The sequence below is a fragment of the Paroedura picta genome, chromosome 15, assembly GCF_049243985.1.
Source record: "Paroedura picta isolate Pp20150507F chromosome 15, Ppicta_v3.0, whole genome shotgun sequence".
In the NCBI taxonomy this organism is placed as follows: Eukaryota; Metazoa; Chordata; class Lepidosauria; order Squamata; family Gekkonidae; genus Paroedura; species Paroedura picta.
Window position 1 is genome coordinate 1,209,446 of NC_135383.1, and position 17,354 is coordinate 1,226,799.

Consider the following 17,354-nt stretch of genomic DNA (forward strand, 5'->3'; position numbering starts at 1 on the left):
CACAAAAACCTCGGGAGAGGCCTGCTGGCCCTTCAACCAACCCAGCACCCGCCTTCCCCCGTGCCAGTCAGGGCCTCCCGGGGAGCTCACTTCCAGGCCAGGGAAGGACCCCTGTGCCGGCTGGTCTTCAGAGGCTCCATTTCGCCTTTATAGCGAACCCTTGTCTGCTCACTCCATTGCAGAGCCAGGGATGCACATGAAAGAGGCCAGAGTGGAAATACAGCTGGGGAGGGGAAGGAGAGACGTGCGCACCTGTTTCCACCTGCGGCAGCTTCGATTCAGTGAAGTGGACCAGGTTATTGGGCCGCATGATAGCGATGGAGCGGGCTGTGATGACCAGCCTCTGGAACACTTCCGGGTCGAGGTCCTTCCCCTCTTTGCTCGACGTAGTCAGGTACTGGATGGCTTTACTCAGCAAGGCCTGATCCTGCAATGCAGAAAGAGGGGTCAATCTCAGGGGATGCATAACCCTACTCTGCCCCATAGCAGGAACCCACCGGACCAGAGATTTCCAGCTGTGTTTTGGGTGCTCTAGAGCAGGGGTAGTCAAACTGCGGCACTCCAGATGTCAATGGACAGCGTTTGCTGGCAGGGGCTCATGGGAATTGTAGTCCATGAGCATCTGGAGAACCACAGGTTGATTACCCCTGCTCTAGAGGTTCTTGGAAGCTCACTGGGGGGGGGATCAATGTGGTGGTCTGAAATAGCAGGCAGGCTTCTCTGAAAGATTTCCTGGCTCACCCTACTGTTCTCAATCTCCCGCCCAACTGGAGGTCAGCTGGGACATGTGAGCAGCCTGCAGCCAATGACTGGTCAATACTCCACAAAAACAGGGGGGGGGGCTCTGAATGCATTCCAGAAGCCTCTGCTTGGCACAGGGGGTTCAACCGCAAGCAGGAGGTGCCCGGAAACAGCTGCAGCAGTGCAGGACGCTTCACCTTGTGGTTGTGGTATGCAGAGCGGCTGGTGTGGAGACTTGCCAGGAGGCTCTTGGTCTGCTGCTGGACACTGGAGGGGGCCGGGGTGGACAAGAGCATGGTGGCCAACTCCTGGGCTGCTGCTTTGCTTTTCTCCTGGGGGGGGGGGGAGAGAAACGCACCATGGGGCAGTTGGCTCCTGTTACCCCTCCTGTCACTGGAGGAAGAAGCACTGCTCACATCCCTGTGAGAGATCTTGGCTCCCCCTTGGAAGCTGCCCAGCAAAGTCACTTTAGTGGCTCCCCCAGCAGTCAGAAGGTAAGTTCTTCCAAGTGGCATCCAACATGTAGCTTGGCTCACTTGCATGGGTCTGTTCCAACAGCCCACACTATTCCCCTCAGCTCTTTCAAGCAGGCCCCTCCCAAATTCCGGGACTCTCTCTGCGCTTCTCTTGACCAGCTAGTCAAGGAGATGAAAAAGAGCGGGGAAGGGACTGAGGAGCCTGGCCCAGCCGGCTCATTCCTGTCCACCCCACCCGGGAGCCAAAATACAAACTGCCACAGTTCTGAGCCAGCTCAAATCGCTTCTTTGTGAACCAGACTTCTAGGTTGGTCTCTGCCTGCTCTAAGCGCCAAAATACAGACCCTCCCTCTCTTTGCAGGATCTGGTCCCTCCAAGGCTATGAGGTCTGTCTTCTGCTGCTGCTCGTCCCAGCCCTCCCCCAAAACCCCTCCCAGTAGAGCGACTTGCCTTCTCGTTGACTGGCCCCACCGCCAGGCAGCTTTCCAGAGCTTCTAAAGAGCTGACGACTAGCCTGGAGGGGAAGGAGAAAAGGGGGTTCAGGGAAGCATCCGCCTCCTCAAGGCTTTGCTTCAGCGGGGCTTAGAGACAGAGCCCCAGCACTGACGGATGCCAATCTCCCCCCCCCTGCAATGCCATTCCCCCCGCCCCCCGGAAAAGTATCAAAGCAAGATAAAAACTGCCACAGGCGCCATGCATATCTCGCTCTTTGTGCTGCAAACCAGAGAGTTAAACCTGGCTCAGGCTCACAGGCAACCAACTTGGGGCCGTTTTGGCAAATCCAGCGATGAAAGGCAAGGGGGCTTTTCTTTCCCCAAAGAGGATAGAAGACGTTTCCTCACACAGCCCGCAGCGGGGATAACTTGGATTGTCTTGACAGGGCCGATTCACCATGCCGCTCTGCCCCCCCCCCGTGTTCCGATCAGGGGGTGCTGTGACATGCGTTTCAGGACAGAAAGGAAGTCTTAAGAGGCTTTGTGCTGGGGGGGGGGAGAGGGAGCCTTTGCAGGCCCAAAAGAGGCCACTCCTGCTCCCAAAGAGCCCCCCATGACTTCTCCGCCAACCTGCACGGCCTCAAAGCCCTCAGGGGCCGGCCACCTCTTCTGCAGTACCCCCTGTCCTGGTCTCGCCCAGAGCTACGAGCCCAAATGTCTTCCGGGCATCCCAAAGCTCTTGCATTAGAGAGGGGGAAAGTGTCTTCAGTGGGGCACAAGGGACCCAGAGAGCAGGAGCCTGTCTGGCCAGGCAAGCTTTCTTTCTGTGAGTGGGGGGCAAAACAATCCAGCTTTGTTTGTGCAGAGCTGACAAGCAAGAGGCAGCTGGGGACCGCAACGAAGCTGCTCTCTCGACCCCGGAAGCTGTCATCTCCGTAGGCCCCGTGCCCAGACGCTTTGGTGACAAGCATATCTTTTCAGCCCCAGAGCCTGAGCTCTCTGTTTCTAAAAGGGAAGATGGGGTTCTTGGCAGGGAAGAGCCTATGTCCAGGCCCGATGGGGAGCAGACACACCGGCCCTGTCTGCTCACAGCCTCTTCCGAGTCCTTGCAGGCTGGCAGCTCAACACAGCCCCCCCACTTAAGGGAGCCCAGAACGGAGCAAAATTTGGGTTCTGTCCTAGCAGGGCCCTCCTCCGCCCTTTCCCAGCAGCTGCCCAGTTGCTGAACTTGCATTGGGCAGTATGGAGCAACCCCCCCCCAACACACACACACACACACAGACCGAAACAGGAGGGGATGAGAGGACGAAGAGTGAAGGCAGGTGCATAGATCAGGCAGATCAAGAGTCAAAAAGATGCAAGAGAACGTGTCGTGGTGGGAACGCCATATCATGGAAAACAACGTGATTAAAAAGACATCAACCAGCCAAATGCAGCAAACACCTTTGGCTTGTGAGCATTTCTGCACCTTCCCCACAGGCAGAGGAGCAGAACGGCAGCTCCACGTGCCCCATATTCACACACACAAAACTCCCTGAGCACACAGACGACGAAGGGGAGGGTCCACAGGGCACGGTCCCCTGCTTGGCCCACCGATGGGGCTGGGGTGAGTCCCGCCATCACTGGCTGCTGGATTGGGCACGACCCTTCACAGCAGGAGCCCTTAGCCAGGACACTCTCCGCCAGGTCCGGGAGGCCGGTCGGAGCGGGAAGCTGGGGCAGGGGATGCAGACTCCAGGCCCAGGCAATCCGTGTTTTGCTCAGGAGCTTTTGTTAGGAAGTACATCCAGCTGCGCCCCAAGGGCAGCGGTCTGCTGGCTGGCCTGCCCCTGCAAACAGCAGACTCCCTTCTTTCAGGCCCCTTCCCTTCCCACTGAACCCCCAGGTTTCGCCCCGCCCCTTCACTCTCACCCTCAGGGCAGCCAGCCCTCCAACTGACAGAGACCCCCACTGGTGATGAAAGCAGATTCCCGCCCACCCCTGCCTCACCATTAATTGCTTTCTCAAATTATTCAGAAGAGCACGTACAATGATATCGGTGGGCTATATAGATCAGCCTGCAAAGTTTCAAACTAGGCTAGGATTCCAGACCCCCCCCCCCTCCGGCCAATGACAGAAGTGGTTTCTCTGCGTGTCACATGGCAGCTGCCACGCCCTCCCCAAGAAGAACACCCCTTCTTCTCACAACCGCATGTCCCCAGCAATTCTCATCACTCCTCTGTCCGGTGTGGCTGGGCGCCTTTTCTTCTCTGGTTCTTAATTCTGCTTGAGGGGATTCCCACAAAAACAAGCTGAGCTCAGATCAGCCCCCCCTCCCCCCAATGCAGACAGGGCGGGGGGCAGAAGCCGCCTCTTGACCACTGAGAGTGCCCATCAAGGCCCCCAAGGCCAATCCCCAGCATCTGTACTCCAGGGGGACCTCAGGCCGCAAAAGGCCTCACTCTGCCCAACGCCTGGGAGAACCGTGGCTCATTGGGACAGACACAGCAAGGGGTTCTGGGGGCACCTGGGGAGCAGCCTTGGCTCGATGGCAGAGCACAGGCTTTGCATGCAGGAGGCTGCAGGATCAGTCCCCAGGGAAAGAGGCTCAGGGAATCGCTTCTGGGAAAGACCTTGGAGGAGAAAACACCAGACGGGGAGAGAGGAGGGGAAGAGGCAGGCCGGGCTCGAGAGACCCCTGCCTTGCCCCCAAACTCATGGTCGAAGCAAGGCTTATCCCAGGGGCTCCCGGCTCTCGTTCATCTGAGCAGTGGGGACAGAGGAGCGGATGCCCAGGCCGACCAGCAGCCAGAGGAGCAGAGAGGGACAGGAGGAAAGCCAAGCAGGACAGACAAGCAGCTGGGACACCCCGCTCTTGGGCCTGGGCCCACTCACCTGCCATGCAAGGAACCCCACAGGAAAGCGGCACAGCACTGCTCAGAAGAGACTTTTTAAAAAAGGGGACATAATAGACACGCTCAACAGCCAACAGAAGTAAAAGCGGAGTGTTCTCTCTCTGACACACAACCACTCGTGCAGAGAAGGAGGGGAAAAGACAGTATACTAACCGGTCCAGGTTGGTTAGGGACTCAGTTTCAGAACTTTGGGGGAGCAAAAGGAAAGGGAAAAAAAAAAAGATATGAAGCTCACAGAAAAATACCCAAGAAACACATCCTACAGCGAATTTAAAAAAAGAGGGGGGAAAGGCAAATCAAAACAAAGGCTGGGAAACAGAGAGGGCTAAGGGGCTAAATCTCTCTTTCTTCCAGGTTGGGAGGTGCGGTGGGACAGGAGACAAGCATTTTTGGCTGCCAAAGGAAATCAGGGAGCCCTAAGGCAGTGGGGTCTAGAGAAAGGCAGGCAGATTACTACAACAGCTACTTCTAGTAATCATCTGGAGGGGGGGGTGTCATGTGGCATGGAACTGGAGTCGCTGTGAGTGGGCAGGTAGTGGTGAGTTTCCAGCATTGTGCAGGAGGTTGGACTAGATGACCCTGGAGGTCCCTTCCAGCTCTATGAATCTATGCCCTGCACACCTCTTCTTTGGACAAATTGCAGAACTGAGCTTTTTTCGCCGCAGGTTCAGGGGGCCTTCAGCCCCAGCAAGTGTGAAGACACCCCAGCAGCTCCCAACCACCGTCCTTCTGGCGGCTCCCAGCCATGCGGTCATTTCCTTGTTGTTTCTTGTGAACCGCAGTGCGCAAGGCTTGCTCCACAGAGGCCCACTCGGCCTCCTGCAGGGACGCACCTCACGGAGCCGTCATAGAGCTCCCGGGGCTGATACTCCCGAGAATCTTCTGGGAGAGCAGGCCCTTCCCTGTGAGGATTCTGGCCATAACAAGCCGATAGGCATTAAGCTGCCCCAAGATGGTAGCGGGGAGCCAGGCACACAACTGACCTGAGCCCCAGCATGGCTCAACAGCTGGACGGGCAGCAATTCCTGGTGGACCACACGGTGCCCCCGGGGGCTTTGCCAACACTACCGTGATTGGCAGGCCTTGGTCTGACCCAGTAAGATACACGTCTGATGTTCAGGATTGCTTGGGATACCTTGGCTCCTGAGAAGCCCCAAACGTGCACTTTATTTTTTTTAAAAAGGAAACTCTAGTCTTCAAAGATTTTAACTTTTTTTTTTTTTTTTTAAGAAAAAGACAAGTGACCTAAAACTGAAGCCGGGCCCTTCCTCTGCCAAAGCCCCCTGAAGCCCCACATGCTGCTTCCCCGGTCTCCTGCTGCAGCAGCTGCTGTTCCCTGCCCCATAGAAATGTCCTCCTCTGCTTCTCCCCTGCTCCCTCTTGCTCACCATGATGGCTGGGTGCCCCATGGGAACCGGGGCAAGGAACAGGGAATAAGCCTCACGCTCACTCAAAACTGCATTGCTATGGGCTTCCTGCCTGCTACATAGTCTGCCCCTCTGGAGAAAAAGAAGGTAAAAGAGAAAACAACGGCCGGGATGGAGAAGCGGTTTTCGGACAACAGAGGACAAAGCAGCTGCGTTCCCTGCGCTGCGAGGGAGGAGCACAGAAGCACTGAGAGCAGGGAAGGAGGCCACGAGAGCTCTGGGCCCCAGCCCTCGTGCTCTGGCCCCACTGCACACAGTAGACAGAGAAGCCTTGGAGGGGACCCTACATGCGGCAGGGGCTGACACAGGGAAAGGGGGAAAGCGAGGAAAGGACGCTCACCTCTCCAGAACGGTGCCGCTCGTGGTTGCTGGGGCGGCCGCCTCTGTGTCTCCGGTCCCGTTCCCCTGATTCAGGTTGGGTGGGCAGACGTTGCTCACCGACGCTGATGGGAAGTCCTCTGGCGGCTCATCTGGCCAGCCAAACTGCTCCTTCGTCTTGCCGTAGATCTTGATGGCGTCCAGCATCGTGACCCCAGCAGGATCCACCGAAGCCCCAACTGCGCGGGAGAAGGAAGCAGGCGCATGAGGGAGACCGGTCGAGGCAGCACAGCCTCCTCAGACGGCCCACGCGCACAGCCTTACCAAAGATGGCGAGTTTCTTGTCGGCCTGCAAAGCCTCCTCGCGGGTGAACGGGAAATCAAACCAGCGCGGCCGGCTCAGGTTCAGCTGCATGGTGCGGCCAAAGATCTCCAGGTAGGAAGGGGCCCGCTCGATGGCTTGCGTCCCGATCTGGACCCTCATGCCGGTCATCACCATCGAGCTGTTGTTGTTGGTCACCTCGACTGTGAAGCCCCCCGGCTGCAGGAAAGACCATCAGAACCCATTAGGGGGGGGGGGGAGCAAGGAGAAGACTGTGGCTTCTGTGCCCACACCTCTCTCTTTTGAGGGGGAGATGGCTCCTGGGGGGCCCACCAGCCTCAGTCTCTTACCTTGGTGTTGGCCACATACATGCCTGTGGAGTTGAGGCGGTGCTTGATCTGCTGGGCGTTGTAGACCTGCAAGAGGTCGTTGCCGCCAAACTCCACGTCCGTCAGCTGCTGGTTGTGCTCAAAGAAGTCTATGGGGAAGTTCACCTGGGTGGAGGTGCGGGTCGCTGGGAGGGAGGAAACGGGTGCAGCGTCAGGTCAGAGGTCACAGGCTCAGAGTGGCAGCTAAAAGGAAACTGCCCGTGACCCCCGCTGGGCCAGGCACTCTGCAGAATCATCGCAGATCAGAGACACGAGCCTGCTGAGGCCCAGCTACCTCTGACCAGGCCTCCTGCAGCCACCTGCATTGCAGATGAATCCTAAAGAACGGCCTCCACTTTCTGGCGCTCAGGCTGCAGAATTGGGAGGACCGGGAAGAGAGAGATTCCCCCCCTCCCCCCGGCAGCTGCCTGACTTACTGACGGCTGCTGCCTTGCGCTTCCGGACGGGTTTCATGATGCTGATGACGCTGCTGGGCTGGAGGGAGGGCTGCAGCCAATAGGACGTGTTCTCCACGTTGGCCATGTAGATGCGCAGGCTGCCGTCCTCGCACAGCAGGATCATGGTGGTCCGCTGCTGCTCGTTGCAGGCCGTGTGGCGGATGGCCACCATGTCCTGGATCTGGAAGGCAGGGGCAAGTACTGGAGGGGGGCAGCTGGGGGGGCACGGAAGGTGCTGGACGCCCCAAAGGCAACAGCTTCGGGTAGAAGCCGAACTGGAATTGTAGCGGTGAGCTGCCCTGCGAGGGCTCTTATTCGCGACCTTTTGAATATTTAAATGCCGGAGACCGACAGTCGTGCTCCAACAAGGAGCTGCCGCCTCCCTCAATGGCCAGCTAGGATCACTGGCCTACCTAGCCCAGGGGTGGCTTTGCAGGCAGGGCTTTCTCCCCAGCCCTGCCACAGCCTTAGGGATGGAAAGGGTGGCTCTTGGGACATCAGAACGCAAAGCATGTGCCTGCTGTGGAGATGTGCATTACGCTCCAAATCACAGCATTATGCAGACAAAATCCCACTTTAAATCACAGAAACAGAACTCACACCAGAAAGGGTTTTTTTTTTTTGCCTGTTGTGGGGAATGCCCAAATCTTCAGAAGCAAGAACGGACCACCAGAGACTGACCTTTGCTTTAGCTGGCAAGGTTTTGATTTCTTGGATGAGGAAGGTGTCTGGCTTGACCATGACCACCAGAGGGACCCCGGTGGTCTGCTGGACGCAGCAAACCAAGCCCGGGTGGTTCATCACTTCCGACCACTGGCAGAGCGCCGGGGAGGTCTTGCTGCCTCCATTGGAACTATGAGAGAAGGGGAATTTCAGCAAGACTCCTCAGAGGCCATCAGAACTGGGGGAGCAGGAGATCTCCAGAGTCAGAGCTCCCTTCGCCCAATAGAAGAAGCAATGGGAGAACAGGAAGAGCCAGGCCAGGAAAGTGCTTGGACTCCTGTGCCCAGAGGAAACCAGCAGGCCTCAGGAGATTCCCACCCACTCTTAAGGCGGCTACTGGCTAACAGTGGAAACAGTCAGGAAGGGGGAGGCGTGGTGTGACAGGCGGACGGTCCTCACCTCTTGACGTTGATGGGGAAGAGGCGCATCACCTCCAGCGTGGCTCGGCTGACGGTGGCCGCGAAGGATTTGCCTTGGCAGTAGCTGAAGAAGAGCATCTGCAGGACGTGAGAGTAATACACGGACACGCCCCCTCCAGCCACTTGCCCGTTACTGTCCTGCAAGGAAAACGGGAAAGAAAACACATGCTGGGATCGGGGCCCTTGGAGCATGCCCATGGACATTCATTGCCAGTTTTCTTCTTTGCCCACAAACGTATCCAACCAAAGGGTCATCTCATTCTTGAAGGCCTCACTGCACGTTGAAGCCAGGCCACATACCTTCCTTCACGGAAGGCTCGCCACGGCACTGATAAAACTGTTCTGACCGAGCAGTGATATCAGGGCTCTCTCAGCCTCACCCACCCCACAGGGTGTCTGTTGTGGGGAGAGGAAAGGGAAGGCGAATGTAAGCCGCTTTGAGCCTCCTTCGGGTAGGGAAAAGCGGCATATAAGAACCAACTCTTCTTCTTCTTCTTCTTCTTCAAGGCCATAAGGAACCCCCAAAAAACCAAGCAAGGCACTCGATGTTACCTTCAGGTCCTCGTGGGCAATCTCAAGGACATTGGTGACGTAGAAAGGGCCATGCTGGGCACTGCTGGCTTCCTCCATGAGCTGCGTGTAGATGTAGCCCGCGGAAGACATGATGACCACAATATTTTTGCCCTCCTCGTTGAACAGGAAGGTGATGTCCCGGATCTTGGAGCTGGGCAGCAGGAAGTAGAAGGTGGGGCTCAAGGCGTCCACCGAGAGGTCGTAAATCTGGCAGGGGAGAGGGCAGAGCCCACCGTTAGCACAGGGCAGAGAGGGCACAGCGTCCTCAATACTAAGGGCGAGGAGTTAACGTCGGTGAGATGCACGGTCTGCCCAGGCTTTGCTCCAAGGGGCTCAGGAAGGCTCCCAGGACACCCCCCCCCCTCCTGCCAGCGGAATTCTCAGGACGGAATCCCCCGGGGGCCCCCACCTTCACAAAGTCCGCGGTGACGATGGCGAGCTCCGTCTGCGATCCCGGCAGCCACACGGCCTTGATGATGAAGTTGCCCGTGGCCAGCTGAGGGTGCAGCACCAAGTGGTCGGAGACGGACCCGGAGCTGCTGAAGGTGAGGACGTGGCAGTCCTGGCATGAGGCACAAAGACAGTGGAGAGGTTAATGCTGGCTCAGCGCCCCCGTCCCCCACAACAGCCCAATAGGTGAAAAACATCAAGCAAAACTCAAGTCCAGCGGCAGTTTAAAGCTTGGCAGACCTGTTTTCCCAACCTTGGGCTGGACACACAGTGGCCTGCGCCTACATAGCGAGGCCTCCTTTGTTGCATGCAAAATGCCCAGAATCAAAGGCTGCCCGCTCAGAACTGAGCCACAATCCCATCCCTCTTCACTACTCGACAGGCCGCTGTCCTCCCAAAACAGAGCACCGCTCAGCACTGCGGCCACTCAGCTGCCTTCTCACCTTCAGCCCGCAGACGGCCAGGTAGTCTTCTTTGCAAGGATTCCCTGTCAGGCTCAGCACCGTGAAGGGGACGGGAGCAGACGCCAGGCGGGTCAGGGTCAGTTTGCGCTTGCTGGAATCGGCTTGCTTGAGCAAAGCGGAGAGTTGCAACACCGTGATCTGTGTTTAAAGACGAAAAGAAAAGGCAGTGAAGACTTGACTGCCCCTCCCCACATTTCTGATACATCTAAGTGAGAGCATGCGCATGCTGCAATGTCTCAAAAGAACCCCACTTTGTCTGCGTCATGAGCTTTAACACAGGAAAGCACAAAGCTTAGTCAATGGTCTGCTTAAAGGTGAAAGGGCTTGACTGGACTAGTCCAAAGCAACTAGACGGGGGCACCTGGCCCAAATTTGCTCTTTCCCACATTATGCCTTGCATCAGTTGCCATTCGGAAGTGATCGTTGGTCATCTGCAGCATCTTTTGCAGCTGAAAGCATGTGACCCTTGTGGCTTCTGATTCCTGTCTCCAGGATTCTGGCTACACTTTGCCCTGGCAATCCAGGTTCTGTAGTGTGAGCACCACCCCCACAGGCTCACCTTGCCCTTCTCGTGGCTGACGGCCAGGTGCTGGCGGCGCCCATGAGGCGAGGAAAGGACGCACATGGCCACTCGGCGCAGCACGTGGGCGCTGATCAGCTGCCGGATGGTCTGGCCCTGGTCTCCACTGTAGTTCATGCGGACATTCTCAAAGGCTCCCTCCTGCGAGCCGAGCGTTGGCACCTGGGCAGTTGGGAAAGCAGACAAGCAGGGTGGCTGGTAGGCCCTGCTCCATGAAAGAAGCTTCACGTGGGCAGCAAAGCAGAGCAATGCTCGACTGCCTTCTTTGGGGAAAGCAGGACGGAGGACTTCCAGATCAGCTGACTTCAGGAGGGTTGGAGGGCAGAGTTCCTCAGGGCACCCCAGAGGCCTCTCCTGAGGAGACTCCTATGACCCCCGTCCTCTTCCCACTCTCATTTTAAGCAAAAGACGCTCTTGGCAAAGAGAAAAAAGGAAAGCAAGATCTACAGCCAGGAACCCCTAGCTTGAAAGTGCGGACCCAATCCTTGGCACTTTCCCGTGGGTTGCCAGTCTCTACCCGCATCTGCTCCCAACCCATGGAGTCAGTCGTGATTTCCCCATAGCGGCCCAGAAAGACAGAGAAAGCACGGGTCCTCACCATCAGCTGATCCGTCATTTCCACAGTCTTGTCCAGCGTGTGCAGCTCGTTGAGAGCCTGCTGGGCCCGGCTGCTGCTTCCCATGGCTGAGGCCTGCTGGAAGTTGACCTGGATGGCTTCCATGAGGAAGTGCAGCATGTCCAGCACCAGTGGGGCGAAGGAGAAGTTGGCCTGCAGAGCAAAGGGAGAAAGCTGGGACTTCCGCTGCCGCTGCCTCAGCCCTCCAGGGGCAAACCGAGCAATGCTCCTGATTGAAAACCAGGCAACAAAGATGACCAAGGGACTGGAGCCCCAGCCCATGAGGAAGGCTGAAGAGTCAGGACTTTGGGGCTTAGAAAAGAGGCAATTGACAGAGGATGCGATACAGAATGATCAAATCATGCATGGGAATGATCAAGTCATGCATGGGGTAGACAAAGTGGACAGAAAGAACTTTCTCTCCCCAAGGGCCTAGAACTCGAGGGCACCCAAATGAAGATGATTCAGTAGAGACCAAAGGAAATTCTTCTTCACTCAACAAGTGAGTTAAATGTGCAATTTGCTGCCAGAGGATGCAGTGATGGCCACAGGCGTAGACGGCTTTAAGGGATGCATTTAAATAGGGATTAGAGAGACTCATGGAGGAAAGGTTGATTTGTGGTTATTAGCCAGGGTGACTAAAGGCTCTGAATTTCAGAGCCAGGAGGAGGCAACATCAGGGGAAGACCTTGGGCATGAGCCAGCAGGGCCCTTCTTGTGTTCTCGGGTCCACCCCCTTCCAGCAGCAGCAGCAGGAGGAAGAGGAGGCTGCCCTCCCAGCACTGACCCCGCCCTGGCCCTACCTGGGACTGCAGCTGCTCCCGACAGCCCTCCACGTTCCTGCACAGGCTGCTCTTCTTGGGCTTCTCCTCATCGGAGCCTCGCCCGTCACTGATGCACACTTTGGACTTGTCCGTGGGAGAGGTGCTGGAATGCCGTGTGACGCTCTCAGGGGCCCGAGGCTCACTCTGGAAGGCCGACTCCTTCATGGTGGAGCTCATGCCGCTGCTGGGGGTTCTCTTCACCAAGGCCTTGGGAATTGAGAGGAACGGCAAACATATTCCTACTGGCCTTGAAACAGCCACCCAGCAGTTCCGGCTGCCTGGGCCCAGCCCCCTACCCAGGAGCCACTTTGCCTGCTTGTGCCACGGACTGAACTCTCCCAGCACCGAACCCCCCACCCCCCCTGGCCCTGATGCAGGCAGAAACCCAGGCCTGCCACTGGGTCAAACAACTCAACAAAGAGCAGACTTCATACAACAAGGCAACAAGAGGCTCACAGGGGGCAGGACACTTAAGACACAGAAAACTTGGCAGCATCTTCCAGACCTGAGGACCAAAAGAAAAGCAACCTGGGCTCCGAAGGATTCTACCCACCCACAACAGTGAGCTCTTATCCAGCTGCTGTAAAAATCAAGGCCACAAAGTCAGAACTGGAAAAGGCCTTAAAGATCAACAAGTCCAACTCTCTGCTCAGGGCAGAAGTTCCAAAGACACAGTGTTCCCAATAGCTGACTGCCCAATGAGACGTCCAGGGCAGGAAAGCCCAGCCCCCGACACTCCCAGGTAGCGGCTTCTGAAGTCAAACCTCTCTCACTAGGAGACATTTCTGCTAACGTTCACTGACATCTACTCTCCTGGATCCTCAATCCCAGCAGATCTAGCCTTGCACTTTGGAGCAGCAGAAACAAAAGGATTGTCGTGTGGGAAAGAAAAAACAATTCTCCATCCCTGCTCAAGATTAAGGACCGCCCCCCCCCCATCTTTCCTTGCTGGACTTGCGTCTGAGTCCCCAGTGACCTTTGCTTCCCTCCTCCCTCTGACCTTTTCCAATCGCAAGGCCCCCTTCTTAAGGCACAGAGCCCACAGCAGCAGCCGGACCGTTCTCTAAGGCAGCCTCAAGGTCCTCACCGCTCTTCCCGTCCCCAAGCCTCCTTACAAATCCAGCTTACCAGGCAGCTGCCATCTTCTTTCGCTCCACAGTCACAGAAGAAAGAGCCATACTTGGCGTAGGAGATCTCATGGTCCTTGTGGCAAACTTTGGCGCAAACAGTGCAAACGCCGACCCCATCGACCATCTTACAGGTGTGGCAGTGGTACCTGCGTGGTCAGAAGGAAGCCACATCAATGACTCGTGGGAGGCCCAGGAGCCTTCCCCAGCAGGCGACAAAGGAGCCCACGAGCACCGAGGCCACCGGACAGTGGGTGGTGCAGAGACGCGCCCAACTAGATATACCCAGCAGGAATAGCTCACCAGTGCTGGTTCATGAACTCTTTCTGTGTGATTGTAAATGTGCAAAGTTTGTTGCAGAGGGAGTCTTCGTCCTACCCACACACGCAAAAACAAGAGAGACACTTAGAGCTATAAAAGGCCGCCAGCTCTCAGTGGGGGGAGAGGCCCCAGTTTTGGACAGAGCCCTAGGCTCCACCCTGCAAAGCAGCCATTTTCTCTGGGGAACCGGCTCTCCGTTGCAACAGGAGGAGAGCTCCACACCCCACCTGGAGGTTGGCAACCCTACATGCCCTCACTAATCACAGACAAGTCGGTAAACTTCTTTCTGGCCTATAAAGCTGCATGAGCCAACTGGGCGTCCACAAGCCTGCCTACCCTCCCACAGAAAAGCCCGGCCTGCACACAGAAGAGCAGCCTTCTCCAGCCCAGTGTGGTGTGGTGACCTCACACAGCCACAGCCACATGGACCCTGATGGAGCAGAGAAGCTGACCTGAGGGAGGGAGGGAGGGAGGGAGGGAGCGTCCCCTGCAGTGCCATTCCAGGCCTCGGAAGGAGCATTCTGGCACAAGGCCTGCACTTGTCCTGGAGGACTTGCCCTCTCTGTCCACTGCTGCACAACGGGACGGCATTCTTGCGGCACCTGAATGGCTGCCCTTCCTTTCTACAGCAGCAGGCTAAGAGGGCAAACCTTCCGCACTGAGCATCTTCCTTACACTGAAGCGCTTGGGCCATGTGTGCTTTCCAGTCAGGGCCTGGCACTATGCCCCTCGCCCCATCCGGCCCCCTTTAGCTTTCTCCCGCATACATGGTGCCATCCTCTCTGGACTCTGCAACTGAGGTCAGGTTGGATCTCAAGGCCTTCTTGGCCCACAGGCCACCCTCCGGTGCCTCTGAGCCATCCCCCACTCCGTTCATGCTGCACCCACCGAGTCCTCGGCCTGTGAGTCCTCCTCTTCCACAGCCAGCTCTTCCACCCAATCGGAGTCCACCTCAATGGCCCTCTCCTCGCCGTCCACTGAGAGGTGGGGGGTGCCCTGGCTGCCTGTCTGGCTCAGGGCATTGGTGACGTCGGCCAGGTAGGACACAATGTGACAGGTACACTCCAGAACGGTCGCGTGCTGCAAGAGGCAATTCCGTGGAGACCCGACTTAATTCACAGTCCTCTCCATTAGATTTCATCCTCAACCCACTGAAGAAATCAAGTCCAGGAATGGATCGCAAGGGACTGACAGGTGCCGTCCTCCTCTTACCTTGCCATGCATGACATTGGCGTTCATTTTCTCAATCACGTTCTTCTGAGACAAGTATTTCTTGCTGGAAAGGAACAAAGGGTGCCTTAGAAATAAAGCAGCAAGCTGGCGGGCCTGTACGTCTAGCCTTGGACTTTACCCCTCCCCCAGCCTCCCACCTTTCGCCCCCAAAGCCTCAGGAGATTGCAGGGACTGAGGGGAGGGAAACCCAGGGGCCTACTGCCACAGCAGCCACACCACAGCTCTCTCCCCTCCCCAGCTCTGCTGCAAGGTGGGCTTGTGGCTCCTTGCTCCTCTGCAGCTTGGCATCAGCCATGAGCACCCACCGCTAGCGCACCCCAGGACTTCAACTGAACACAAGAGACTACAACTTAAACCTGGAGTGCACCGAAATCTCACTGGCTGCTCTGGCCAGACCAGCTCCTCAGGGATACAGGTGGCTCGAACTGCACAGCTGATGGTGGTTTGGGCTGGATGGGAACCTCACCCACGGAGAAGTCTCACAAAGCTTCAAATTGCAGCCACGACTCAGGAAAGGTTCCTTTGGGCACCTTCTCCCCCCCTCCCCCAGCAATTTCTGACCTTCTCTATTTTAAAGCAGCCCCTCCCCATAAGAGGAGTTTCAAAGCGCACAGGAGGGAGGGAGCCTGGCTGAAAGGCCCTGCGTGGGCACAAATGTCTGCAGTGCGGCTTAAAAAGCGAGGAGCAGAAATCGCAGCCGACGCCTCCCAGCTCTGCAACAAAGCAGCTGCCTTTGGGCATAGGAGGCCTCTGGCTCTACTCCCTGACAGCGTCAGCAGCAAGACCTGGAAGGTCTTCAGTCTAAGATTAGGAGGCCAAGAAGCAACACTGGGTGTAAAGAACAGTTCATGCCAAATGGGCTGCCCATTGGTCTCCACAGCAGCTCCTCAACAGCCCTGGCCAGTTGTCAGCAGCCCCAGACTGACCCCCACACCACCCCTCTTACCATCTCCCCAGCCAATCAACGGCTGCACTGTGAAGCTGGAGGTGCCCCGCTCCTTGTCCGGCGCTGGCCAGGGTAGCCATGACAACCATGAGCTCCGGAAAGCCTGTCCCGTCGCCATTGGCCAGCATCTCCGTGGCCATCGGGATGAGGGTGCTCAGGAGGACAGTGCAGGCGCCTTCGCCGACTTGGCTGCGGGCAAAGATGGCAGGTCAAAAGCTGAGCCTCCTCTTATCAACAGGAATTCCTGGCTTGAGTATTTGAGAGCCCCAATTGCATCAATGAGCGTCCCCCTATTTGAATCCGAGGCATTCAGCGAGTGCCAAAGCCAAACCGCACGAGGGACCCTCCACAGGGGATGTCTTCGCAACCGCACAAGTGAAGAGGTTTGTGTGTGTTCCACACCACTTGTGTCATTTCAGCCCCTCGCACTTTCCACCTGGCCCGGCAGCTACCTTGGGGGGGGGGGGTGTCCAAAACTCACCTATTGTCTCGGACAATGTAGGTCGTCAGGAGCTGGAGCAGCTGCCTGTTCTCCTGCACCGTGTCCGGCTGGTCGGATTCCTTGGGCGGTGCGGTGGTCATCCTTGTCAGCCAGGCCTGAAGGCGCACCGGCTCCACGCAGGCCAGCTGGGCCAGGGAGCCGCAGAGGCGTAAAAGGCTGGGGTTAGGGCTCTTCTCAGCTGAAAAGGAAAGGGGAGATCAGAGGAGGAGAGCCAGTGGGGGGACCACCCAGTCCTCCAGCATTGCTCATCCTGATCAACACTCCCAGTGGGCCAAGCCGCTCTGCTTCTGTGCCAGGCAAAGGCACATGGCACACCTGAGGGCAGATCCCCCCGCCCCCCAAGCCAGCCCATAATAAGTCATAAGCCACCAGAGCAAATGTAGAGTAATGGCTAGAGTGCTGGACCCGGGTTCAACTCCCCGCTCTGCCATGGGAGCTGGCTGAGTCACCTCAGGCCAGTCATGCACTCGCAGCCTGGCCTCCCTCACAGGGCTCTTGTGAGGCAAAAAAGGAGGAGAAAATGGAGGAGGGCAGCTGCTTTGTCACCCCACAGGAGAGAAAAGGCCAAGGGCATCAACATCAACATTAACATAGAAATGCAAAAGTGAACCACTCACTCAGCTGGAAGAGCTTGGTGAAGAACTTCAGCACCCTGTTGCAGAACTTTGCAGAGAGGTTCTCGTTGGCCGTAGCCATCATGATTTGGACCAGTTCTCCGCTAGGCAGGGGAAAGAGCAAGACTATGAGCAGAGAAGGGCTTCTCAGAGACACACAAAGTGGCCTTCTAGTGACTCAGGCCCTGCGGCCATCCGGGGCAGCACCGCCTACTCAGAGGGGTAGCAGCCCTCCCGGGTCTTGGCCAGGGGTCCTTCGCATCGCCTCCCACCTGGCCTTTTCCACTGAAGGCACCAGGGAATGAGCCCGGGACCTTCTGCGTGCAAACCAGGGCTCATGGAATCTGTGGCCGTAAGGTGTGGGGATCGCCACGGCCTTAAAATGGCTTTTAATCTGACACAGCAGCACAGGGCATGCCTGTACGCAAAGTGGAACTTCCATGGCCAATGGCAGCATGTCACTGACCCCACACTAGACAAAGGGTTGGACGCAGCACAGAAGCACTCGCCATGGGGCCAGCTCT

The 17,354-nt window shown here is 57.1% G+C and overlaps 1 protein-coding gene across 9 annotated transcripts in view; it reads right to left on the reverse strand.

Annotated features, from left to right (window-relative positions):
- The window catches only part of UBR4 (ubiquitin protein ligase E3 component n-recognin 4), a 74,806-nt gene that overhangs the window by 37,780 nt on the left and 19,672 nt on the right, over positions 1–17,354 (reverse strand). For 7 of the 9 annotated variants that reach the window (XM_077311640.1, XM_077311642.1, XM_077311646.1 and 4 more), the window contains exons 31-53: positions 16,834–16,934; positions 16,196–16,394; positions 15,715–15,903; positions 14,748–14,811; positions 14,424–14,615; positions 13,518–13,588; positions 13,216–13,363; positions 12,067–12,294; positions 11,246–11,416; positions 10,627–10,809; positions 10,047–10,205; positions 9,563–9,715; positions 9,133–9,360; positions 8,561–8,718; positions 8,120–8,291; positions 7,418–7,619; positions 6,963–7,126; positions 6,615–6,831; positions 6,313–6,529; positions 4,699–4,731; positions 1,668–1,731; positions 939–1,073; positions 253–427 (exon numbers count right to left, since the gene is read on the reverse strand). In XM_077311640.1, coding sequence (XP_077167755.1) covers positions 253–427; positions 939–1,073; positions 1,668–1,731; positions 4,699–4,731; positions 6,313–6,529; positions 6,615–6,831; positions 6,963–7,126; positions 7,418–7,619; positions 8,120–8,291; positions 8,561–8,718; positions 9,133–9,360; positions 9,563–9,715; positions 10,047–10,205; positions 10,627–10,809; positions 11,246–11,416; positions 12,067–12,294; positions 13,216–13,363; positions 13,518–13,588; positions 14,424–14,615; positions 14,748–14,811; positions 15,715–15,903; positions 16,196–16,394; positions 16,834–16,934 — 3,623 coding nt within the window. The remainder of the gene's footprint in view (positions 1–252; positions 428–938; positions 1,074–1,667; positions 1,732–4,698; positions 4,732–6,312; positions 6,530–6,614; positions 6,832–6,962; positions 7,127–7,417; positions 7,620–8,119; positions 8,292–8,560; positions 8,719–9,132; positions 9,361–9,562; positions 9,716–10,046; positions 10,206–10,626; positions 10,810–11,245; positions 11,417–12,066; positions 12,295–13,215; positions 13,364–13,517; positions 13,589–14,423; positions 14,616–14,747; positions 14,812–15,714; positions 15,904–16,195; positions 16,395–16,833; positions 16,935–17,354) is intronic. The other 2 variants (XM_077311647.1, XM_077311645.1) reach the window with 1 other exon arrangement.